The 23,682-nt window shown below is 38.8% G+C and overlaps 1 protein-coding gene across 4 annotated transcripts in view; it reads right to left on the minus strand.

The window, feature by feature from the left end:
* Positions 1–23,682, minus strand: part of FHOD3 (formin homology 2 domain containing 3) — a 417,107-nt gene that overhangs the window by 35,610 nt on the left and 357,815 nt on the right. For all 4 annotated transcript variants that reach the window (XM_055800337.1, XM_055800338.1, XM_055800336.1 and 1 more), the window contains 4 exons: positions 22,546–22,704; positions 15,283–15,465; positions 10,030–10,149; positions 9,399–9,560 (listed from right to left, as the gene is read on the minus strand). In XM_055800337.1, the coding sequence (XP_055656312.1) occupies positions 9,399–9,560; positions 10,030–10,149; positions 15,283–15,465; positions 22,546–22,704 (624 nt within the window). The remainder of the gene's footprint in view (positions 1–9,398; positions 9,561–10,029; positions 10,150–15,282; positions 15,466–22,545; positions 22,705–23,682) is intronic.

The raw sequence follows: 23,682 nt of genomic DNA on the forward strand, positions 1-23,682 counted from the left end.
CCAATTCAGTGTGCTCTCGATCTTACATGCAAGGAGTTAAGTGAAACTCCTTCACACATAATATACCATAAAACAACCCTTTCTCCTATCCAAGGTGCAGAAACTGCCGCCCAACAGAGCACCAGGTAACAGCCTTCAGATCTTTCTGTAGTAGAAAACCAAGTAACCCAACAAAAAGGCTATCAGCCTGATGACAAGATTTTTCCTACTAAATCTTGCAGAAGTGAGATATTACACATTCAGGCTGCATTGTCTCAAAAGGAAAATTCTGAAGCTAAAAATATTTGGACCGTCCTACCAAATGTATCAAAATGTGATAGTCTGCAGCTTTAGAGTACTATCTGCATGACATTTCAAACCACAGAAAAGAAGCTTTCCCCCTCCCTTCTTCTAGCAGCAACACTGATCTGATACTCTGTAATGGGAAACAGCATAATGTGACAAGCACAGTCACCATCACTGTATCTCCTCTCTCCTTCATTTACATACCTTACCTTTGTGTTTCTCTGCCATCCCCTTTTTTTCTTCACTGCTGGTGCTCCGATAATAAATTAGCCATAAATCTCTTAGCACAGTAAAGCCAAAGATCCACTGACCACTGATTTTCTACTGGACTCTCCCGCAATTGCAGACACTTGTACACAGAATCCAGGTGATGTTTTTTTCATAGGCTAGTGGAATATAATATCCAGGTTGCATGCCAGCAATTACTGTATTTTAAGTGTATGTATCAACTCTCACACAGACTGGCTTTCCCTGGCTATCTGAAATAGCAGTATGTATTTTTAACTGATAAAATATACCAAAATCCTATTGAACATACACGCTTATTCTGCAAAGTCTTACATTTTATAAGCCTTGTAATGTGTTGGAATATTAATCAAAAGAGACAGCTACTAATTCCCTCAATTATGAGCACCAGATTCCACTGAAAAGCAGGTTCCTAAGGAATTTGTCATCCTCAGATCCTCTACTCTCTTCACTATGAAGCCAAATGCATCATGGTCATAAAGAAGCTTTTATACTATTCTGAGTAGCAGCAGTCCAACGACAACGTGGCCAACAAGTTCCTCCATTTCATGCACATTTCTGTCATAAAACTGCAGGTATTTGCATCAATGGAAAATGTAAGTAAAATACAAATCCGTCTGAAAAGCAAAAATTTAGCCTCACTTTTACTGAGGTAGCCAACCATGAAAGATAAGCACAGTGGTCCAAACCTAGATCTAATATTTGTGCATAAATGTTTAAAAGCAGTCACCTTGCTCAGCAATATCCTTGCCAATTTCTTTTTTTTTTGGTAATTTTTAGTGTTATTGTTGTTCTGTTAGGATGTGTTCTAACACTGAAAGTGTTATATACAAATGTATCAGTAACAATGGTGCTAAATGATCCCCCAACTACATGTTCCTATGATAAGGAGGACAAGAACTTGTATGGAGTAATAATGACAATTATTCAGTCTAATATGCGTAAAGGAAATGTGAAAAGGCATCATCCACAGTACCATACTACTTCCCAGACAGTCCACACAGCATTCCCAAGGCAGCATGGATTGCACCTTCTTATTTACGTGTTTATTCCCAAAACTTTATTAAGAGAATTAATGCTGCATAGTGGTAGAAAGATATGATTCCTTTTTTGGTTTTTTGGTGGTTTTTTTTTTTTTTTTTCATTCTTCCTCTCTTGAAAGGAAAGATGCACCAGTTCTTGCCCAGCGGGAAAATCATGCTGGGACTAAGAAGGATTTCAGATGAGTTGTGGCTCCAGGAGATCTCAGCATAGGAGGTGCTCGGACAAGAACTGCTGTGGCATTATTTTATAACTATACTCCACTGAATAAAAGGAGCAGGAATCTGAAATGGTCATTACAGCTTTCTCCCTGGATAGCAGTGCACGGATGTTGTGTCTGGCCCCAGGATTTGGAGGGAAGTGGAAACATAAATTATTCTTCTTCCTCCTTGGTACATGTATGTGCAAAACATGTGCAGCTTGCTGGTTCTGCTTACTGTTACCTTCTGCTACAACTTTAAGAAAAATATCACCTTTTCTCCCTCAGGCAAAAGAATGAATGGTCTTAGGCTGTTATGCAAAAGAAAAATATATTTTCTTTCAGACACTATGTAATGTTTATTTTCATCTGCAAACCAATTTAGAAAAAGCAACTTTCTAAATGCTCCTTGGATTTATTTGATATCTTCCTCCTTTCTCTCACCAGTTTCCTCTCCATTCACAACCACATTATCTGAAAAGTATTCAGAACTATTTGTTACTTATCTGTGAATCTCTCACTAGGCCCACTGTTCAGTCTTCTGAAAAATGCCTTTGTAGACACTGTTGCATCAGAGTGGAGTAGCCAGAGGCAGCCTATCCAAATAGGATTTAAAGACTAGTTTATGTGATACAAGCCCTTCAGGGTCTGCCTCATTCAGGAAACCATGGCTATAAGCCACTAATGGACAACTTTAAAAATATAAAAATAATATACATTTTTCAAATTAATGCACCACCATATTTTGCACAAAAGACACTCAGACCAAGAATAAAACCTTCCAACCACATGTCAGCAATGCCAGGACTCATTTTAATCACTTTATATCATTGTTTATTGCTTACCACTAGAGTAACAGATGACTCTGCCATAAACAACACAAAAAAGAATTCTAATAAGTTTCTCACTTCATTGGGCTGAGGATTCAATATTGCACGATACACCTACTGCCCAAATTACTTCTGCTTTCGCTGGTTTTCACCCAACTCAAAAACCACCACCACCACCAAACAGCTCAGCATGTACTTCTCTGCCCTACAGGTTCCATGAACATTGGTCCTTTAAAAGGCCTGGTTTTTTCAAGTTCAAATCCATGCCATACTTCCAATATCACCTGCTGCATATACAAGTTAAAAACTTTCTAATTAATGAAATACTAGACCATGTCTCAGTCATTCAGGCAATACATGTCAGGGAGCCTTTCTGGTCTTTGGGTTGGGATGTCATTTCTCTGTGTGGCCATAAATACTCATGGCAACACAGAAACTGGACTCTATCATTTTTTGGGAGAGAGAAGAAGGGTTGCTTTGAGGTGACATTGGGAATTAAATGCATTGCCTTAAACCTGAAGCGCCTTCTGCTATGTATTCCCTAGGGCAGCATATACAATTCCACGTATGCATTGCACAGCAAACAACTGTAGCCCCTGTGAGATAGCAGGTCATCTTTCTCCAGCATTCCCTCAGCTGGAAAGTGCGTTACACATTTCCTCTTCCAGCTAAACCTCCTCTAGTGTCTGGGCCAAGCTCCACCACTACTCGGTACAAAACCATCTTAAAATCAAAGATGCTGCTCCTGATGATACTCATGTTTCCTACCTCCTGTATTTATATTCAGCCCTTGAAAAGGGTCAAAAATGTCACAACTGGATTGAAGTAAAAAAACCCAAAACAAATAAATGAAGGGAAACTGGTGAAGCTAAGGTTTCTGCTTAAAAAGCACTTCTTTTCAGAATCCCTGTAAAATACCCAAAATTTTTGTTCTGAAGGCCAGTGAAAAACTTGTTGTGAAGCCTCAGTATCCTTAAGTTTTCTATTGCTTGATACTATATTTATTGTTTATTGCTGCAGCCTGTTTCTTTTAGTGGTGAACATATAAAATCCAGATATTTTGTAAGGAAGACCTAGATCTCTGCATTTTTATCCTACCCACAAGGTGCATTAAATATAAGACTGATGCTTTCACAATGACAAATGTTGCCTTAAATTAAAAATAAAGTGACTACTATTTCATACACATCATAGAAAGATATACATAATCATAGACAAAATCTCTCTTTCTTCAAAGTTCAAGAAAGTTTCTGCAGCAGACCACAGCCTAGTCTGAGCTGTTTATAATTTAGGGTCAGAACGTTCATTTTCACATTATTACAGGGATGCGTTCTGGCAGGGAACATGAAATATTCCTCTTTTCCTGAGCTGGTTCAGTGCCAAAGGAAATTCTGAGAATTGCTCCTTGCAAACACACTGTCATCTGAGTGCTGTGACCTCCTGTGGCCTATGTTCAAAACTCTGCCTCCTCCCGTATTTCCACACTGGCTTGCTTGTCACTGAATGTCACAAGAATTACCCCAAGACCAATGTTAGTCTGACTTGCATGATGTTGGTCACATATTACAAGTGAAGTAGATGGCAGCTCTCAAAAGAAAGCAAAATGTAAAGGAGGTTCTGTCCAGACATTTGTAATTCTAGGCTAAGAGGTGGGATTCTGCCACAATAATTCTGGAAATGAGAGCACCTGAGTCAATCCACTAATTAAAAACTGAAGGATGGGGTGGTTACTGAAGTATGACCAGATGACCATACCTAATTATATACATCTCCACTGCATTTTAGTTCCTTAAACAATCCACAATAAACACACTAATATGGGATCTTTTTGCAGATGCTGTATGACAGTTCCCACAATCTGGGATGAAGAGGAGCAATACCAGTAAGTGGTGATGCAGGTTCCTTCAGATGGTATTCTGGCACCTGCAACACTACTTGCCAGCATTTCACCTGGAATGTTACTGAAACACCACAGTGCTGTCAGGCACATGTGCTAAACTTAATTTGCTGTCTTTCAGACAAAACCTGAAAGTCTCCTTTGCCACTGAAGATCTTTCCCCCTCGCCCCAGTCTGCCCAGCAACCAGCAGGATCTGCCTTACCCTGCTCCATCTTCACCTTTGCTCCTGCTAGCCCATGCCAGGAACTGTAGCAGCTGCAGGCACCACAAGGAATGATACAACCATAAGAAACCTTGCATTCCCCAACCACTTTTTTTGATGGAAAATAATTTGACTTTTGGCATTTACTTTTTGTTTCAAATAACATGGGGAAAGCCCACCTTAATGATAATCGCACACAAATACCTCCTATCAAGAGAGACAAAAGAAACCCCACTGAAGCAGCACAGGAAGTAGTATGATCTTCCCTACTTTTTTTTTTTTCTTCTTTCTCCTTTCACTGCTTTCCAGGTATTAAGCAGAAGCTACAGCACATCAGAAGAGCGCTTCTGTGTCAGCCATCTCCTTTCTCCCCATGCCTCCCTGCCAACTCCCTTGGAGGGCAGCTGCAGGCTTCCTTCTCCCCTGTGTACGCCTTCGACTCATCCTAAGCGTTTTCCTACCAGCAAACCTCGCCCCCTCCCCTGCATTGTTAACAGTTCCTATTGCTTACTTTTAAAAGTTGCCTGCTTCTCCGCTGCCTAGTATCCAAAACTAACCCAAGTGTCTTGCTGCAAGGGGTTAAAAAAAGCCAGAAGTTTGGCATCTTGCAAGTAAATTAAACTTAGGGCGAGAAAAGGACAATTACTAATTCACTCTATGGAGCTGGCCAGCTTTCAGATGCATGGGGAAAAATATTTATGGGGTTGAGAGAGAAGATGAACGTCTGTAATAAAAATAATTTTTTTATTCACTAACAGAGAAGATACTAGGGCTGATGTAACCCCTCCTTGCCGTACTGGTATGGAAGTTTCTAGGAATAATACTGAATTTATCTATAGAAATCTGGGGGTCTACCAGTATTAGGTACACCAGTTCTAGTACAACTCCAGTGAAAAAACAACTTAAAATATGGTGGGTTTTTTTTTTTTTTTTAAAAAAAAAAGCAAAAACCCCCAAACAACCAAGTGCTTTTAATCATGGAATACTAGACAATCAGTGCCCTGCATGGTCTTATGTATTTTTATACAACTACAAATACTTTTATTTATCTAGAATTCTGGTTTTTGATCATTTTTTCACTTGTTTCTGCTTTTTTTGTGATTTATGACTTTAGTCCTTCAACAAAAAGCCACAAGTTTTGCAATAACCATACCATTTTGTTTCTGGTCTTTCTAACTCCTTTCTGGTGAGGCAGCCTGTTTTCTTTATGGCTTTTTTTCATGGACTAAGGCTCAGGAAATTCTCATATGATGTGCATCTCAGGGGAAGGGGCATCTCTATTTATCTACAGGATGGAAATTGTTTAGCCTTTGTGGTTTCTGAAAGATGTTTGTAGACAAAATGGAGCTCAAAATACAGCCTAATCCACACTGAAATACTAGTTCTCCTTTCCTGTCAGCTTTCCTAAACCAAGATTTCACCTCGTCTGTGAACATTCCCTTGAAGAGGGCAGCTTGGATGGCTTCCATGTCCTAAGTCTTTGATTTGTGGCAGCTAAGATCAAGTGGGAATAGAGCTTGTTACAGTAATCCATCAGTGGTATAACACATGCAGGAACATCCCAAGGAGGGAGACCTTGGGCGTCACGGGGAAGGTTAAGGCTATAATTTCTCTTAATGTGATTTTGTCTGGCCCTTTCAGAATTTTGTCCGCTTTGGGCAGGGCCACTAGATCAGCAAACCACAGACTGAAAGACTGTGTTTAATTTCACATGCTTTTAGACCTAAAAATTTTTTATAAGTGACAGCATTAGGTTAAGATTTCTTCCACTTTCTAAGACTGAAAAACAGAAGATTCACTTGAAAGCACACCATACATGGTGGTGTGGATTTTTCAAAACAAGGGCTTTTCTCTTTCACCATAAATTTTATTTTAGTGATTAACTACTTGGTCCCAATCTAAAAAAAAGTGAAATAATTTTTTAACAGAGAAGAAGCAGCAAATGAGAAACAAGTATATTTAAATGTTAAGAGATGAAGATTCACTCAAAGGAAAAAAAAAAAAACAACCCAACAAAAAAATTAAAACCTTCCAAACATGAGAAACCAACCTCAGTGAAGGCAATAAAACAGAGCTAAACATAGGCTATGCAAGAGGAAGTATAAGAGAACAGAGATGGAATCCAAAGAGCAAATATCTAAGGATATAAAACAAAAGCCACAAATTCCTTTATGGTATCCAAAAAAATGAAAACATGTAGGAGGTCCTGGATCACTAGGGATGAAAGAAACTGAGGATGACAAAAGATAGGGAAGGGAAGCAAGGTGACTTCTTTTCATGTAACTTCACTACAGAAGATGTTGGGGAGAAACCTATTCCTGTACCTGCTTTTATTTTTAAACAAACATGAACCAACAGCAAGGCTCAAATATCTGCCAGCAGAACCCAATCCGTTGGAGGAGGATGATATCTTACAAAGATGTTAACAAGCAGAAGACAGTAATTCTGACAGCAATTAAAATAAAAAAACCTCTGGAAGCACTGGCTAAAATGAGTATGCTTTCACCACACTAAGTATCCTAAAGAATCCGAGGCTAGCAAAAGTTTCATCTATCTTTAAAATAGCAGCAAGGCTGATTCAGACAACTGTAGAGCTCCGAGCTTTGTTACTGTACCTGATAGCCTGGCTGAAAGAATGAATAAGAGGAAATTAAATACATAAAAAATAACCACTACATTTGAATATGTTTATAAAATACTGGACAGATATGAGGAAGTAAAGACAATTATACTTTCCAAATTTTTATAAGAGCTTCATGGGAGGCCACCTACGAAGTGTGAGGCTAAGAGAACAAAAGAAGGAATATATATTGATTCTTATCTGACAACAGGGTTAACAGCAGATGCCTCATGGTTTGTACTTTGTATTTCAAAATTATTTAGAAAAAAGGAAGCACATCGAGAGGGTAAAATCTACAGATGGCAAGAAATCAATCAATTAGTCCTGATTTAAGATTAATAGGGGTTTGAAAGAAAGCAGTAAATATGCTTCAGCAGATCATGGTCATTACTACATCGCAATGAAGTGGACACTTGCCCGCAACATCGGGCTCCTTTGGCATCTGGCTGAGTGCTGAATTCTCTGATCAGCTCAGGAAACTGGCTGGATGTTCTTGTGAACTGCCCAAAGACAACTGGTGTCATAAGGTTAGCAAATCACAAAAAAACCATCAGGGCATCTAAAAAGATAGCCCAAGCAGAATGGAACCAATAAGTACATAACTTTTATAAGGAGAGGCTGGAATACACTGTTTGCTATTGTTTAACCTGTTCTAAAATGTAAGACGGAGAAAAAGTGTGGAAAGGGTCTCAAAAAAAAAAAAAAAAAAGAAGTTGAAAGATTATTTGAGACTCAGATAAGGATCTGAGCAGCCTGGTTTAATTTGGTCTTGCACTGAAAAGGGTGATGGACCAGATGATCTTCAGAGGTCCTTTCTAACATAAGTTATTCTATGAAATAGAGAGGTGAAGAAAAGTTTTGAGTGTTGAATATATTCAGACAGTAAATCCTGAAATTGGCAAATTCAACCAACAGCAGACAAAATTAGATTATGAATTGATTGTTATAAGAACTATGCTAGGAGCAAACCTAAGATTTGATTTTTGCAATTTAAAGGAAATTGTATTATACAGGGTGTGTCTGTCCATCCGTCCCCCCGCCAATACCCACATAAGGTGGCTTTTGGAAAAGAAATCATTCCTCCCTTTGACACATATAATGAGTATTATGGCTTATGAAACAAAACCAGATTTTTTCTAGGAGAGACTTTCCTTCTCCTTCAAAGTTTTTGTGCTCTCCTCTCAAGCAGCTGATATTGGCCACTGTCTGAATCAAGACACCGGACTAGACAGATACTAGTATTATCTGCTGTAATTATTACCATTTTCACAAGACATAACTCTAAACCAGAATTTTCATGGTTTTTATCTCCTGGTGATAGTCCGTCATGTTTACTCTATTAATCAATAATGTACTTTTTTTAAGGGTCATCCATGAAATCTCATACTCTGAGAGATCCAAGACTGAGCTTACAGTGTTTCTATCATGCCTGCTAGCAGCAGTAATAAATAATCTGCATGCCAAATTGAGCCACTCTCCAGACCTATGCATTAGTCAAGGGATCACCATTTTTTAAAAAGAGGTGCTGTCACAAGTTTCCTTTATTTCTATTTATCTTCCTAACTCCTAATTGTCAGAGTTATTTTCAGGAGGAGGACAGAAAAGGAGGTAAACAAAATATTTCAGGGACGCTTTCATTTTGGAACAACTTTATTACCAAAAAAGTTCATTCCAACCATTCCCCTTAAAATACCATCAGCCGTCTACCTTAAAAAGAGATTCCCCCCCTACCACAGAATAAATATATTTGAAGATATTGCTCAAATAACATTTTAAAGTGAAAATAATCCCTAATAGTTATATACATTAATAATGTATATAACATTAAAATGGCTGTCATAACGTGGCTGCCTATTAGTGCATTGATGAGGAAACCACCTGACAGACAAAAGATAAAGCTCAGAAGAGAGAGTACTAGCACCTTTGAAATTCAGTGGGAATGACACTATGAAGCCACATTCATAAAAAGTGCTGTGTCCATAGGGGAATAAAATAAAAGAGTAAAACATAATCTTAAATATTTAATTTTGAAGAGAGTTTTTAGAAACACATATAGAATTTACCCACTAGACATACCTTGGCTGACCTAGTGATGGCCCCGATCTCTGAATAAAGATCAGTGCTGTCTGGGAACTTTTCCACCACCATAGTGCAGACGTGGTGCAGGAGTGACTGCTTGTGCACCGTGTCCTTGACTTCTGGAACCTTCTCGAGGTAGCTCAACTCAAAAGCTTTGGCCTATAAGGTGGAAAAAAGGGAACAAAATAAAAATTAAAATGTTTACTCCTTCCCATGCAGATTAGTAGACAAAAATGATTACCAAGTAGGGGCAGAGGGGAAAAAAGAAGAATCCTACAGGAGAAGAAACATTGCTTTTATTTGTTTTTAACTTGCTGAGGAGTAGGCCTTAAATCAGTCCATCTGCAGTGAAATGGCTCATGACACAGTTCTCACAATTTGAATGGGGAGCGTTGGCACTAAACTCAAGGGAGTTACTGCAGAAGAGTTCCTAGCTCCATGTTTTCTACAGGTTATGATGAAAGAGGCAAAAAGCACCCTGACATACAATAAAAAGGAAAAGTAGGTTCTGTTTTCTAAATTACTCTTCTGGTACAAAATAAATATAGGGTTACAATTGTCATAATGGTTTTGACTTCTTTTTTTGAAGGAAAAACCTGCAGGGGAAATGCTGGGACATCAGGCTTACGTTGGTTCCATTCAGAAAGTTTCCAATGGCTAGTAGAGTAGAAAGGATAAATCCCAAAGTTTTATTGTGCTCCAGCTGGTCCATTCCTTCCTTCAGGTCTAGAAGTGGTTCTGCAACTTCCTGCCATGAGAACAGAAACAAGAAAGTGAAGGCTGCAGTTGGCTATAGAGCTTTAAGTTTTTAGTTCTATGGTTTAGATTAATTACTACAAAAAGTTCCTGAACTGGCGTCTCATAGAGTGCAAACTGGCCATGTGTGCTGGCTTTCTTCCATGTTCCAGCTAATAAATCACGTGCAAGGACAGCAAAAAAAAATTACATAAAATACTTTCCTAACGTTGCTTCTTTATGTATGTAATTGCCTTAGTTGTCCTGGGGATTATTCTCTTTTCAAACAGGAGACAATCAGAGAAGGGACTGCTGCATTTGAGTTAGATGCATGAACATCTCCCTGCCCCAACTGTTAAAAAAGCTTCTTATAACTAATTTTCCTAATCTTTGAAAAACAAACCAAAAAAATTTAGAACCCTGGCTGACTTGACATTTGTAGCCCGACCACTAAAACTTTCTTCAAGTGATGGCCACCTCTGAGCTTTAGATATGGTTTTGTCCTTGTGTGGCTTTAAAACTGAAACCCCCACCCCCACTGTAAACATCACGCTTTACAAGTGTTCTCATTTTAATCTTTTAATGTAATGCATCTTGCATCCACACATGTTATCTGACTATAGGTATGTAAACTGATAAGGCTTGAAAACATAAATTCTGTTCCATTACCTCAGGAAGTGAACTACACCAGAGAGTTCAAAGGAAGAGAGTGAGGGTAATTGAGTTGAAGGAGCTTATTTCTATGTCTTTGTGTGAGGCCCAGGATTATTTATTTTGTACGCACAGTAACAGTTCACATTATTTCTATCTCCAAATGCCATCCTAAGCATCCATGAGCAGCATTCTTTCCCTAAATAATTATGCTCTTTATGAGCCAATAAGCCAAACTTAAGCTGTTATTTTAGACCAAGAGGCAAAATAGTTGAGAACCTCACTTTCTTGGAGAAATACAATGGGTTATTCAACAAATGTAGTGAAATTTCACCAGAAATAAGAGTATAAAGATGAAGGAAACATACATTTCTAGTCACTACAGAACCATTCATCTCTTTGAAAGAAAAGAATATAGCAAATTCAAGACAAAAATAAGAGATCACATTGTGAACAAAGTAATTAATACATCAGAGGAGAGGTTGTAAATAAATCAAGACTTTATCAAATTAAACTTGATCAATAAACTGCTGCACAGAATTCTTTGAATTGCTTTAAAGTCAGGGTTGATATAGTTTGGTTGCATTATGGGGATGAATCAAACTGCTCTGCATCTGCTTAAAACACAGGTTTTTGAACTATATTACTTGCAACCTGCTAAAAATAAATTCTAAAAGGTTAAATTAATACATTCTGAAGGTGAATAAAAAGGTAGAATCAAAGGCTTCAAAAGCAGGCCACACTGTAGCCCTTCTTAGACTTCTGTATAATACACATTTATAATTATTGATTATTTTTTATTTTATTGTACTATTAAAAAACAAAAAAACTGTGCTAGATCCTGTATAATCAGATGAAATACCTATTCTTGCTTCATATAAAACTCACCTTCTATTTAAAGAGGGCAGATACATAATGTAAAGCTACCTCCTAACCTTAAATATCATGTATCCTTATTTACCATGTTTTTATTTTTCACCTAAAATTACACTTGAATGAAATTTGAGGATCCGCCCAGAATTTCTGGCTGTGAGACATTTAATAATGTCTGATATATTGTTTGACAGACATGCACAAATGAACTCAACCTTATGTGTAATGAATCCAATGGTCCTGGGACACGGGATGACAAAGCACACGTCCTGTACAGTTTATCAGCATACGCATTGTTACCAGCCTGATACACTGGTAATAAATTTAGCTTACTGCACCTGTACAAGTCCACATGCATGCTTTTCTGGGAAGGGTAAAAACTTGGTTGAGATGGGAACTTTGATATGAGCAAACTGTAATTTGCCATATTCACATTTAATCAAGACTGGCCTGCATAAAGTATCATACCCTTTTAAACAACAGAAAGTATCAGGATCATATTGTAAAACTTAAAAAGCTGTGATGCACTTTGTAAAATTTTCAGACCATTTAAGCACTACTCAAAAGTTCAACCTCTTTGAACACTTATTTCTCTAGCACATTGCCACCAGGGAGACTACAGTCAGGACTAATCTTTCTGCTTGGAAGAGAAGCTGAAGCAAGCCCCTTTCTTTACCAGTTCTACTTTTCTCATTTCTACACCTGTTTATATTCATTTATGATCTTTTAAAGTTGTCAGCAATAAGGATATATTTGCCCACCGTGACCTGAAGAAAAAAAAAAATCTGATTTAGGACAGCTAAAGATTCTATTCCTCTTTCTAAGACCTTTAAACTCCCTTTGAGATAATGAAATTTGACAGCATCTGAATCATAAATAGTTCAGTACAAAGAACTAGTAGTAACACACTGTAATCTTTCAGAGCAATCAAGTCTGAAAATGAAGACTTAAAGTTGAAACTCTGCCTCTTTTGTCTGTGCCTTTAAAATATGATACCAAAAGAAAGGTGAGGAAAATTATTGTTCCACTGATGACCTTCAGTAGGCATACAGTACCTTAGACACATGTTAACATTTCAAAACAGTATACACATTATCAAACAGATAATTTGGAAAGAGTTTTCCTTTTTCTCTCTCTCTTTTTTTTTTTTTCTTTTTTTTTTTTTTTTCCTTCCCTGTAAGGAGCAAAGAATGAGTATTCATTCAGCCAGTTCAGCCCCTCACAGTCTGAGGCTATTCCCTATAGCTGTACCCTGGCTTGCTTTAGTTAATCAAATTCAATTTGAGAAAGATGACTTCCTTCATTATGCCTGGAAAGCTTTTCTACAAACATGAACAATATCTCACTTAACCCTTTTCTGGAACAATTTTGTGCTGTTTTTCTTTCAGGTTGTCAGAGCTGAAGCTAAGACCTACTTAGGCAAAACTGTTCTTGGCTGATTAGCAAAAGAGTCTCATGAATGAGACTTCCAACCTTACTTCCATAACTCAGGTATTTCACTCTATTAATATAATGAACCATATAAAACTTCCAGCCTCCTGGAAATAACAGTAAGGTTCATTCATTTCTTACAGAAAATATATTTGTGACTTGATAAATGAGTCCATTCTGAACTGTTGTGAGTTGTCCTAATTTTAAACCAGATTTTTAAAAGATCAGGCAAGTGCTGGACAAAAAAAATGACAAAAACTGTGGAGGTAAGTGATTTGGCACCTAAGTTTCATGAAGGGTTTGCCCATTTGCAGAACAATCTTCTACAAAAGCATAATTTCAAGAACAGAAGAATGTTAACAGGTCATGAGACTCTATTAACATAATTGTTAACACAAACTACTTACTTTCTTAACTGAATATGCTCATGGTATCTTATCTCAATCTATATAACACTTATGTTTATGGGTCATCTGGAACTTAAACTTTGACTTCAACCTTTTCTTACTGGAGAGACCCAACTGCTTTTTCTCTCTTGTACCTCTGATGTCTGATACCATATTTTTCTCTTCACCCGACTACAACCCAGGCTGTCTGTCCTATCTATGATAGGCTTCTTATCACGTGCTCCTCTAATTTTATGAGTTATCATATGTTATTTCCTGTACCATTTTATGGTAAGTACAGTACTTAGGCCTATACACCTTTCAACAGGGATAAAAATATTGGTCCTATCTTCACTCCAGCTCTTACTTCTTTGAGTAATTTTGGATGTGAGACATTTCATACTAGCATCCATTCTATATGGATTTTAAATGGCAATTTATTAACTTTGTGGCATAAACATTATAGGATAAGCAACAAGAAAACTATCAGAATTTCTTTAGCTTTTAGCAGTGCTTCACATGTTACTTTTTGATTGGCTAGAAATTCTAAGTATACAGGTAGATTAACAGCTAGAGCTAATTCAGCTTACATGAAAGGGACAGTTTAGCCTTGCAGTAACTTCAAAGCAGAATAAATAGCTGTACCATAGCAAAGAAACAAACAAACACAACACCACCTCAACCCCCCCAAAACAAGCCCAAAACTGGCAAAAAAGTATATCAGGCCAGATAAAACTAATTTGTCTTTTACAAGTCAGAAATGGAAATGTCTAATACTAAAATGTCACTATCTAAAAAGTCCTGAACATGAGTGCGATTGCATTTCCTAAAATCTAAGAAAATTAAGCAGAGGTTGAGTAATCTTGTCAGTATCACCTGCAAATCAATCCACTGTTGTATAACTTGTTAAATATCAATGGCTAGGTAAACGTAAGGCATTCTCAGAAGTATGTCTGTCTTCTCAGAATCCGTATCACATGAAGTTATACCAATTTTTTAATATACATGTATGTGCACAGACACACTTACAAAATTCACATTTGCAGGAGAGAGCTGCTTGAAGAGCAATGTATGAAGTATGCACCAAAAGAATGTTCCTGCACTGAGATTCCTGGAAGAGCTTGTGAAAGTCAGCAAGTAGCTGAAATCACCTACACAGTTCCATTCTGTTTCACCTATGCACCAAAATTACATGCTGTCATTTTGAAATTTCTGCCTGTGATCCATCATTCCTGACAGACAACCCAATTACAGTGTTCTCTGAATAAACGCCATCCATGAAGAAGGTGGCAACAACTGTCTGTGACTGAACTGAACAGAACACCCCTGAAGGATGTCTTATCTTTTGTTTGTAATTTTGAGAGTTACAGACAGAAAAAAACCCTTAATGGATGGTGTTTTTCTTTGTTCAGATGGATGTAAGATCAATATTCTCATTTTATGATATAAGATTGAATGCTGTAGTCCTAATTCAGTCTCTATCCAAAGAAAAACCTTACTGGTCTGAAGTAAGAATTTCCTGAATAACAACATCTGGAGAAGATGTGGTAAGGATTTAGCCCTCTTCTTTGTTTCAATTCATTACCAACTAATTAAAAGGAAGGAAGGCATAATCTCTAATTTTCTTTTATAGAAGGAACAGATTATGAAGGATCATTTTAGCTGTTTCCTGGTTGGCCACTGAAACAAAAGTGACCCGTTTACCCTTTCCTCAAAACATATGCTCATGTAATAATAAGGTCAGGCAAAGATTAAGCAAAGCCTCAGAAGAGTCTCCACCCCTGCCTCCCTGCTTTCCCTCTCACCTTTTCCACTATCTCATAATCCATCCTGAAAGCCCACAGCTGGAGCCTGGCAGAGAGTTCGCTGATGGAGGAGAGGGTGAGAAGGAACTGCTCGGCGCTGCCCAGGGGAACATCAGGGTTTGCCAGCTGTGCCTCCTGGATCTTTTGCTTCTCCTCCTCAGTTGGGATCATGGTCAGGATTTTCTGCAAAGGGAGAGAAAAAGGCAAGTGTCAGCAGCAGGGTTGAGAGGCATGCAAGGGTTGGACGTGGGGTGACTTCACAGCTGCAACAGTAGAAGTCCTCAACACCCTGGCTGGTAAATCAGGACAGCTCTGTACTAACGAAGAATTAACCCACTGCACAAGAAAGCAAAGCAAGGTCTGCTATCTCAAGCATATGCAGTCTGTTGAAAAACACATCTGTATTAAAATGCCTCTTTGCCTCTTCTTTTTTTAAATTTGTACTCAGTAGATAGGGTTAATCATAGGATGAAACACTGAAGGAGACACAGGGAGATGGGTTAGGACAGCTCTCCTCATCTTTCATATACCTAAGTGAAAACCAACCATCTTTCTGCAAGTTACATATGGCAGTGAGGGTAGAAGGAGGGCAGTTGTGTGGCCTGTGATTTAGAGGTCAGACTAGATAATAAGGTCCTTCTAGCCTCAATATCTATGGATCTTCCAGGGTACTTGAAGATATACAGAAATAACTTGAGGACCCTACTCCCTTGCTGTTCTCATAATTTATTACTTTTTGTTCAATCTTTTTTGTTTTTTATGAAACTTAACAACTATTGCAGCTTATTAGGTTACTCTGAAAAATTTCACCCAAACTGAAAACAGCTTCCCAGGAAGTTGTCCCAGAAGGAACAGGCACTGAATTTAAAGTTGAGTTATGCATTGTATAACACATGGCTTTTTTCTCTTTTGATCTGAAAAGACTAAAATATTGATAAAATGGAACTCAATATTTCCAGTTTCTGCCATTGGTATGGCTCAAAACATTTCCATTTTGCCTTTAATTCTTGGATTTTTCATGTTTGTTTACATGTGGCAGCTTTCCTTCTCAAAGTACTGCTTCTTAATTAGTTGTAACATAATAAATGTATTTTAAAATCAGAAAGAAAAGCAAAGCAACATAAAGGCATCAGATAAGTTTAGGTCTTTACCCTGCTGATCAATGCCTATTAAAACAAAGCAGTAGATTTTCAAGACCACTTAGTTTATTCATCTGAGAAATGACATGTTCTTGCTGTAGCCTTCTATAATGATAGAGGCTGTTTTGGAGGGGAGGAGAGAATAATAAAAATAAAGCCAAAGAGCTATCAGACCTGCCAATCCAAACTACAGCTTTGTTGCAGTGCTGGACATAGCCCATTCATCAAAGTAGCACAACTGCCCACTTCCAGTACCGATAATTCATCTGCCTGCTTGTACAGCGCTGGAGATAAGTGTGGAGAATAAGGGACTTTTCCTGGTCAATCAGGCAAAGAACAAAAGTTAAGCAAGCAAGTAATATTCTGTTTGTTGAACTGGGACTTAATTTCAGCCACAGCATTTGTATTGCTGTCCACCTTCTTATGCTGACTTCCATAAACATAAATTAAGCAGCATTTCTTTCTGTTGATGTTGGCTCTGCCTTTCAGTTAAAAAAAAAAAAAAACAAACACCAAAAAAGCCTCCTTACTTGGACACTGCAAGATTCTACCTTAATAAACCAATATCCTAAGGAAAAAAGCTGAGGAGGAAAATCCCTCAATACATTCTGATGCTTTTAATTCCCCTGTCAATGACTGTTTGGAAAATCTCGTGATGTATGCTTGTTCTGATTGATAACATTTGTGTATTGATTTTGAGATGGGCTATCCATCCATCCATCCGTCCGTTCACCCACCCACCCATCCATACACACACTTGAAACTTAGGTCATATCTAACATCATACTAGATTTATAAGTAGTTGCTTCAAGGCATTTCTCAGTCCTTAAGCAATACTCATCATAAAAAAAGAGACCAAGTCTGAAACCCATAAGAAAAGGTGTTTTGCAGAGTGTCCTTTGAAGAAGTCAGGCCTCCTAGTGCCTAGTCCTCTCTTCAACAACAAGAAGAAGCCAACACTCCCTCAGCTGAGCCAGGGCAGCTTGCAAATAGGCTCATGTGAACATCCATACATGGAGAGTTCAGCAGTAACCATGTGATGGATGTAAAAACGCTTCTGGTGCATTTTTGAAGGCTAACACTTCAGCAGTATTCTCAATTGCCTCCTACAAATAACTAGGACTTTTGGCAGCTACCCAGGGATCCCACAAGTATTTTGTGGTGATGCAGGGCCTTCACTCCAGAGATTCTGTACTGCTTTCGGGCATTTTAAAGAGAGCAATAAAGAGTAAGCTTTATTTCCAAAGGGACTCTCCTCCTCCTTGTGCTTTATGTAAACATCACAAGCCAGATGTAGCAGACAAAAAGCATCAGAGTCCAAGCGCTGCAAGGCTGCTGTGCTGTGTACCATAGTATATGAAACAGAGAATGCCAAGCGAAGCAGCCTGTACTTGTGGTGCCAGCTGCCAAGGATCACCCCACTGCTGAAAGCCCTGCCTCAACAGGACCAGAGCTGCTGGCAGGTCTCACACCATCTAGGGTGCAACTGCCCCCATAGCAACCACCTACTCACCGGCACTTCTAATCCACTCGGGCAAGTAATTCTGACCCTGCTGGTCATCATCCTTGGAGTGCCCTTGAGCAACTAGTAACATGCTTCTACTCTTGTTTTCCACTCTATGATTAATCTGAGCCGTTTGTTCAGCACTGGAATCTGATGAGCACACCATTTGCCAGTTTATTATTATTATTATTATTATTATTATTTTTTAAACCACTGACAGTAAAAGTAGCATAAATACACAGCAGGGCAGAAGGTTATTGGCACTTGATGTGAGTATTAAATCACAAATAGCTTTGAATCTAAGCAGTAGTTTGTAATGCTCTCCCCACTATGGCTTTCTTCAGGTCTATTAAAGAAGAACTGGTTATCAACAAACCCTGAGTTCATATCCTTTAACATGTGTGATACATATATTTCACCTTTATGCATTCTCACATAAATATTTGGGCCAGAGACTGATATACTGTAGAAAACCAGTGCAGAAATCTTTGCATGGAGAAGAAGTAATTTTTGGAGATCCTGTTCACCTGAAATAATGGATCCTCATTATTCTGCTCCTGAACTGCTGGACCCAGCCACTCACTTGAACTTTCAGCGAAGGGATCAAACTGCCTATTTCCTGGACTCGGCTGTCCTGATGTATGACCTCCAAAAATTTCTAAGAGGAAAGCCTTACAAGACTCACAGGGCAAAATTTATAAACCCCATATGCCTGAGGGTTATAGGCCTCAGTCTAGGACACAAGGCAGCACCTAACCAGGGACTGCAAGTAGCCTGGAGCCTCTGCAGAAATTAGGTGCTTAAATTATCTCTTTGAAGAGATAATGGGGCTTCTCAGTGGTGCTGTGGTTGCAGGGGTGCCTGGGCTTTCATATTTCTGTTCAGCTGATTTTACCAGGTGAATGGGAGCCTGAAAAAATTGGTAAACTAAACATCTGGTTGTTGTTGGGTCCAAAGCTTTCTGTGGCTCCAGGCCCACTAATTCGTAAGCTGTACAACCAAATACACATTAGTGGGTATTTCATTGGATATTTGACAGGCCTCAGCAGACAATTCAGCTCCAAAAAGGCTCTCACACTTCAGCTTTCCAGGCAGATATTAATAAGACACATTGATGGTTTGCATTACCTGCAGAAACTCTAACAAAATAGAAAAGCATGTGAAGGTCAGGACTCCACAGCAAGTGAAGCCGCCTGCACTAGTTTTATTTCAAGTCTTCCAAAAATGATCCAGTTCTGAGAAGGGACTTCCTCTAAAATGACTGATAGCCATCCCTGTAAACTGGGAACTGACAGCCATTGCTGTTTGTTAGCATTGATAGTTTCCAAAATTCAAATTTGGTGTTTGTTTATACATGTCATCATCTACCTTTTTAACAACAGGTTCTCATATCTTACTCCTTTTTACATCACAGGGCTACCTAGCCACTCCAGACCCCTGGATTTCAAATTACTTAACAAACGTGGGTATGGAGGGCTTAGCATACCTGCAGAGTTTTTTCATTTCGAGTAGTTTTACTAAAAGCCATACCTACCAATACAATCAATATTGTGTAGCATCACATGGCTATATTGTAAAGCACAAAGCAACCCACCTTAATTTTCTCACAGCATTACCCCATTACTCTGCTAAATTAATCATACTGTGTGGTATAATTTGATTTTGAGCTGGGGTCACTTACTGAGGAGCACTCTACAGAGGGACCCACTGATTTCCTTTACTAAAGACAAGCACCAAGGACTAGTTTGGTAGACTCTATTCTTGTAGTTGCCCATGATACACTTCATAAAAATTGGGTGCCAGGATTTTAAGGTCGCCTCTTTTGCTTAGCTCACAGAACGTCCTCATCCATGCTAAGCAGGCAGTTCTTTATCCTGCAGCGAGCTCCAAGTTGTTTGAACACAATAAATGCCAAGCTTTCAAAGAAAGGAAAACACAACCACTTTGGCAAACATAAGGTGGCAAATTTTTTTTTAGTTGGATTGACACATGCTTGCAGACACATATTGTGCATTCCTTCGAAAATACGTTTCTAACAGGGCCTGCTCTGCATACTAAATGAACTAAATCTGACTTTCTAGCAGTATGTCCCCATTTTCTGCCCTTTTTAACAGCTCAGGGGTACCTAACCACTTCAAACACATGGCCTAAAAATACGTAACATACTTAGGTAGAATAAATACTTGGGCTTTAAAATATTTTGTGATTTTTTTTCTCCTTAGTTACATATTTGAAGTAAAAAACCAAAGCATGGATTACTAACAAGAGTTACATGTCACAAATAAAGCATCATTCAGCAGGATGTAGGACAATAGTGGAGCTTTTAGTGGGTCACTATATAACAAACAATTTGGTTTATTTTCTGTCTTTTATATAAATGAAGCTGATGCTTACACTATTACTTATTCATGCATCATCACTACCAATTAATTCCTAATATTTAGGTACCATAGATATGAACCCCAGTAAACTTTCTAAAAATCTTGACTGAAAAGACAACCCCTCTTCCCTCCAGGCTAACTCTAAGACTAAAGCCAATGAACAGATGGATACAGGGAAGAACAGAAATAGGAAACAAAGCTTGTCTGCACTGTAGATCAAAGGGGCAGTATGGAAAACTAAGGCAGGGCTCTGCTGAAAACAGTGGGACTCACAATGATTCATTTCTGTATCTCTCTGTGCACCTCTTGGCCAATTCTGCATAGCTTAACCCAGACTTCTAGCTCACTATAAATGTCTGTCTGACTCTATAACAATGTGCTATAAGAAAAATCTGCAACTTGGGGATTGGGGAAGGGAATCTGAATTCAGTGCAGGGTTTTACCTGATAAGAAGTAAATAAATATGGAAGAGTGAGGAAAAAAAGCTCTTTTCCCCATGAACATCATCCTTCCCAAACAATGAAGGCTTCATCCCTCAAGGCTCAAAGTACCTGGGCTCTGCTTCATTTACTCTTTCTCTTGATTTAAATATCTGAATGATCACATCAGGATTACTCACATCCTTAGCTTAAAGCTGTGGACACAGAATTCAGAAATCCCATTTTCTTTAGCACTGGGCAAGTATATCAACAGCATATTATTTCCTGGTTTCTGATTTCTTGAGTTTGAAACCTGCCTGCATACATATTTTAAATGAAATTATGGGTTTCTGGCAGCTAATGGAAAGACCACCCAAAGGAGGGTGTGGTGGTACAAAGCGCTCAGAACTGTGGACACCACAGGTGGCTGGCAGATGGACAGCCCAGCTACAAACGTTGGCACTGGAAAGGGTGAGTGGCACAGAGCAGCTGAACTTCTGTTAAGCATGCCAGAGAAGGACACAATTCAAGGGAGATGATGCATGGAAGATAATGAAGGTGTGTCCTTCTTTATCAGCCATTTCACATTGGACTTTTTACGGAAACACTGCCTACAGCACTGAGATCTAACTGGTGGTCTGTGAGTTTAGCTTGGCTGGAGGGGTACTTCTTTCTCTCCAACACTTTAAAGCTTACTACTGCAAACTTCAGTGGTGGATACCTGGGCTGGGTCATGAAAAATTACTTTTTTAGCCTGATTTCTCACCTTCATAATATGAGTAAGGTATCTATATCTATCTATCTATCTATCTAGATATGTATCTATAAAATAACTAATATAGCTTTGGAAAGAAAACATTCTTGTAGAGACAAATCAGGCCTTGTCTTTTAGCTAGAACAATCTTTTGCCTTAGTATTTCTTTTACATGTAACTGTTGGCAACTACATTTCTATTCCAGCCAGTTTTTCTCATTTTCTTCTGTAGTCAGCACAGTGAAGGTGGAAAGAGGGAAATCATGAAACACAGCCCCAAACTACTGAAAGGTGACTGTGAATCAATACACAACCTCTGCAGCTCAGTCCCTGGTTGAGATTTGTAGCCGTGCAGATTACTCTTACTAGATGATACAGGCTTATTTAAAAAAGATTTGCAATTAATACAACCACAATGAAAAAAAATCAGGGGAACAGCAGGCTTCTTTTACACTTCATAGAAGAAAAATGTTTTGATAAAAAAAATAAACAGAGCTCATCTTGGATCTCAGTAAGAATATCTGCAGAGTCAAACATGGAATGGTAAAAATTACATCATCTGTAATCTTTATACCAACTGTTTTTCTTCAAACAACAGTAACACAGAAATGCTATTTTGAGCAGAAGTAGTCACTGTATTTGTTTTCCATTAGATATACAATCTAGAATGGCTCCAACAGCTAGCTGGGCATGAACTTTATTAAACCCTGTACCAGTTGCATCAGCTCTAGTAACTCACTGCCTGTTCCTCCTGCTCACAATATTTCAGCCAAGCTTCAGAGGAACAGATAATACTCTGAAAATCTTGACAGCAATTAACACCATTGTTAATCAAATTTAGACATAAAGAAAGCAGAGAATCCATGTTTACTGAGCATGCCCAACTTCGGGTGAATTCTACGTGCTTCTGAGCACACTGCATTGATTTGACAAGATTCAACAGCCATGATAGAATATATCCCCTTTTCTCTTTTCCAAAGAAGTCTGGCTTGTACCATGCGCAACACTGGAAAAAAAAAGGAAACATTGAAAACAGAGACTTGAAGACATTGACTATTCTTTCTTACCTCTATTCCTTCCTTGTTTAAGGCATATTCATCAAAGTTCAAAATAGCAGTCTTGATAGTGCGGGGAGGAGGCAACACAGTCAAGCCAATATTAATAGCGTTGCTTCGTTTTGAGTCCAGTACAATGATCTCCTGTCGCTTCCCATCTGCAGCAGTTTTCTTGGTGAAGAAGAGAACAAGAATATTATTCCTCTAGCCTGTTTTAGAAAAAAAATATCACTCCTTTCACTTATGTCTTCCCCTACTCAAGGTTGCTGACACTGAATGTAAATCTAATTCACCTATAGTTACCCAAAAAAGCTGAATTCTTCTACCACATCCTTGCTGGTATCAGCATGAGCTTCCAGGATTTAACCACAGCAGAACACAATCTCAGATGCTGTGTAAAGCAGAGCTAGCCTGAGACACAGAAGTCCCCATAAGGGCTGGGGAAACTGCAGTTCAGGGCAGGATTTGGTGAAAAAAGCCTGAAACTCTCTGCCGGGCAAGAGCTCTGCCATGTGGCAGGGCCAGCTGGTGCAGGGCTGGCAGGGCAGCAGCCGGGCAGCTGATGGGCTCCAGGATTCAATTGCCTCTTGGATGTGTCAGCCTGGAGTAGGCACTGATCCTCTCGCCTGCGTGGCTGGCTGAGAAACAGACAGGGTGGTTCCCACCTGCCTGCCATATACTCTCCTGTGTTATAAATAGAACTTTGGCACTGGCAAAGGAGCTGTAGAGGTGTTTCTGGAGACAGTGGCATGGTTTTCTGACCTGTGGCTGACAGAGGAAGGGTATTCTACCTTGCTGCTCATGCTATGTCTATGCAGCCCATCACAGGTGCAGAACAATTTCAACCCTTCTGCTTTTTCGAAGTTTATTTGAGACTAGACATGATCTTTGGATTTTACCTCCAGAATAAACTACAGTACAAATAATAATGAAAGCACAAAGAACTAACAACATATGCTTTAAATTCCATTCTAGAGAAGACCTAAGAAACTTCTTCCTCTCTCTCCCCATCTTCACAGTGGCAAAATGTGAACCAACTAGGCAAGGTGACTCACAGACCATTTATATGGCATAATGCAGTGCTGAATGTGGTCTTCGCTTTTATGCTGCAGGATGCCTCTCTTTCATTATCCCATGCCAGAAGGTGTT

This window comes from Falco peregrinus, chromosome 3 (genome assembly GCF_023634155.1).
Source record: "Falco peregrinus isolate bFalPer1 chromosome 3, bFalPer1.pri, whole genome shotgun sequence".
NCBI classification, from domain to species: domain Eukaryota; kingdom Metazoa; phylum Chordata; class Aves; order Falconiformes; family Falconidae; genus Falco; species Falco peregrinus.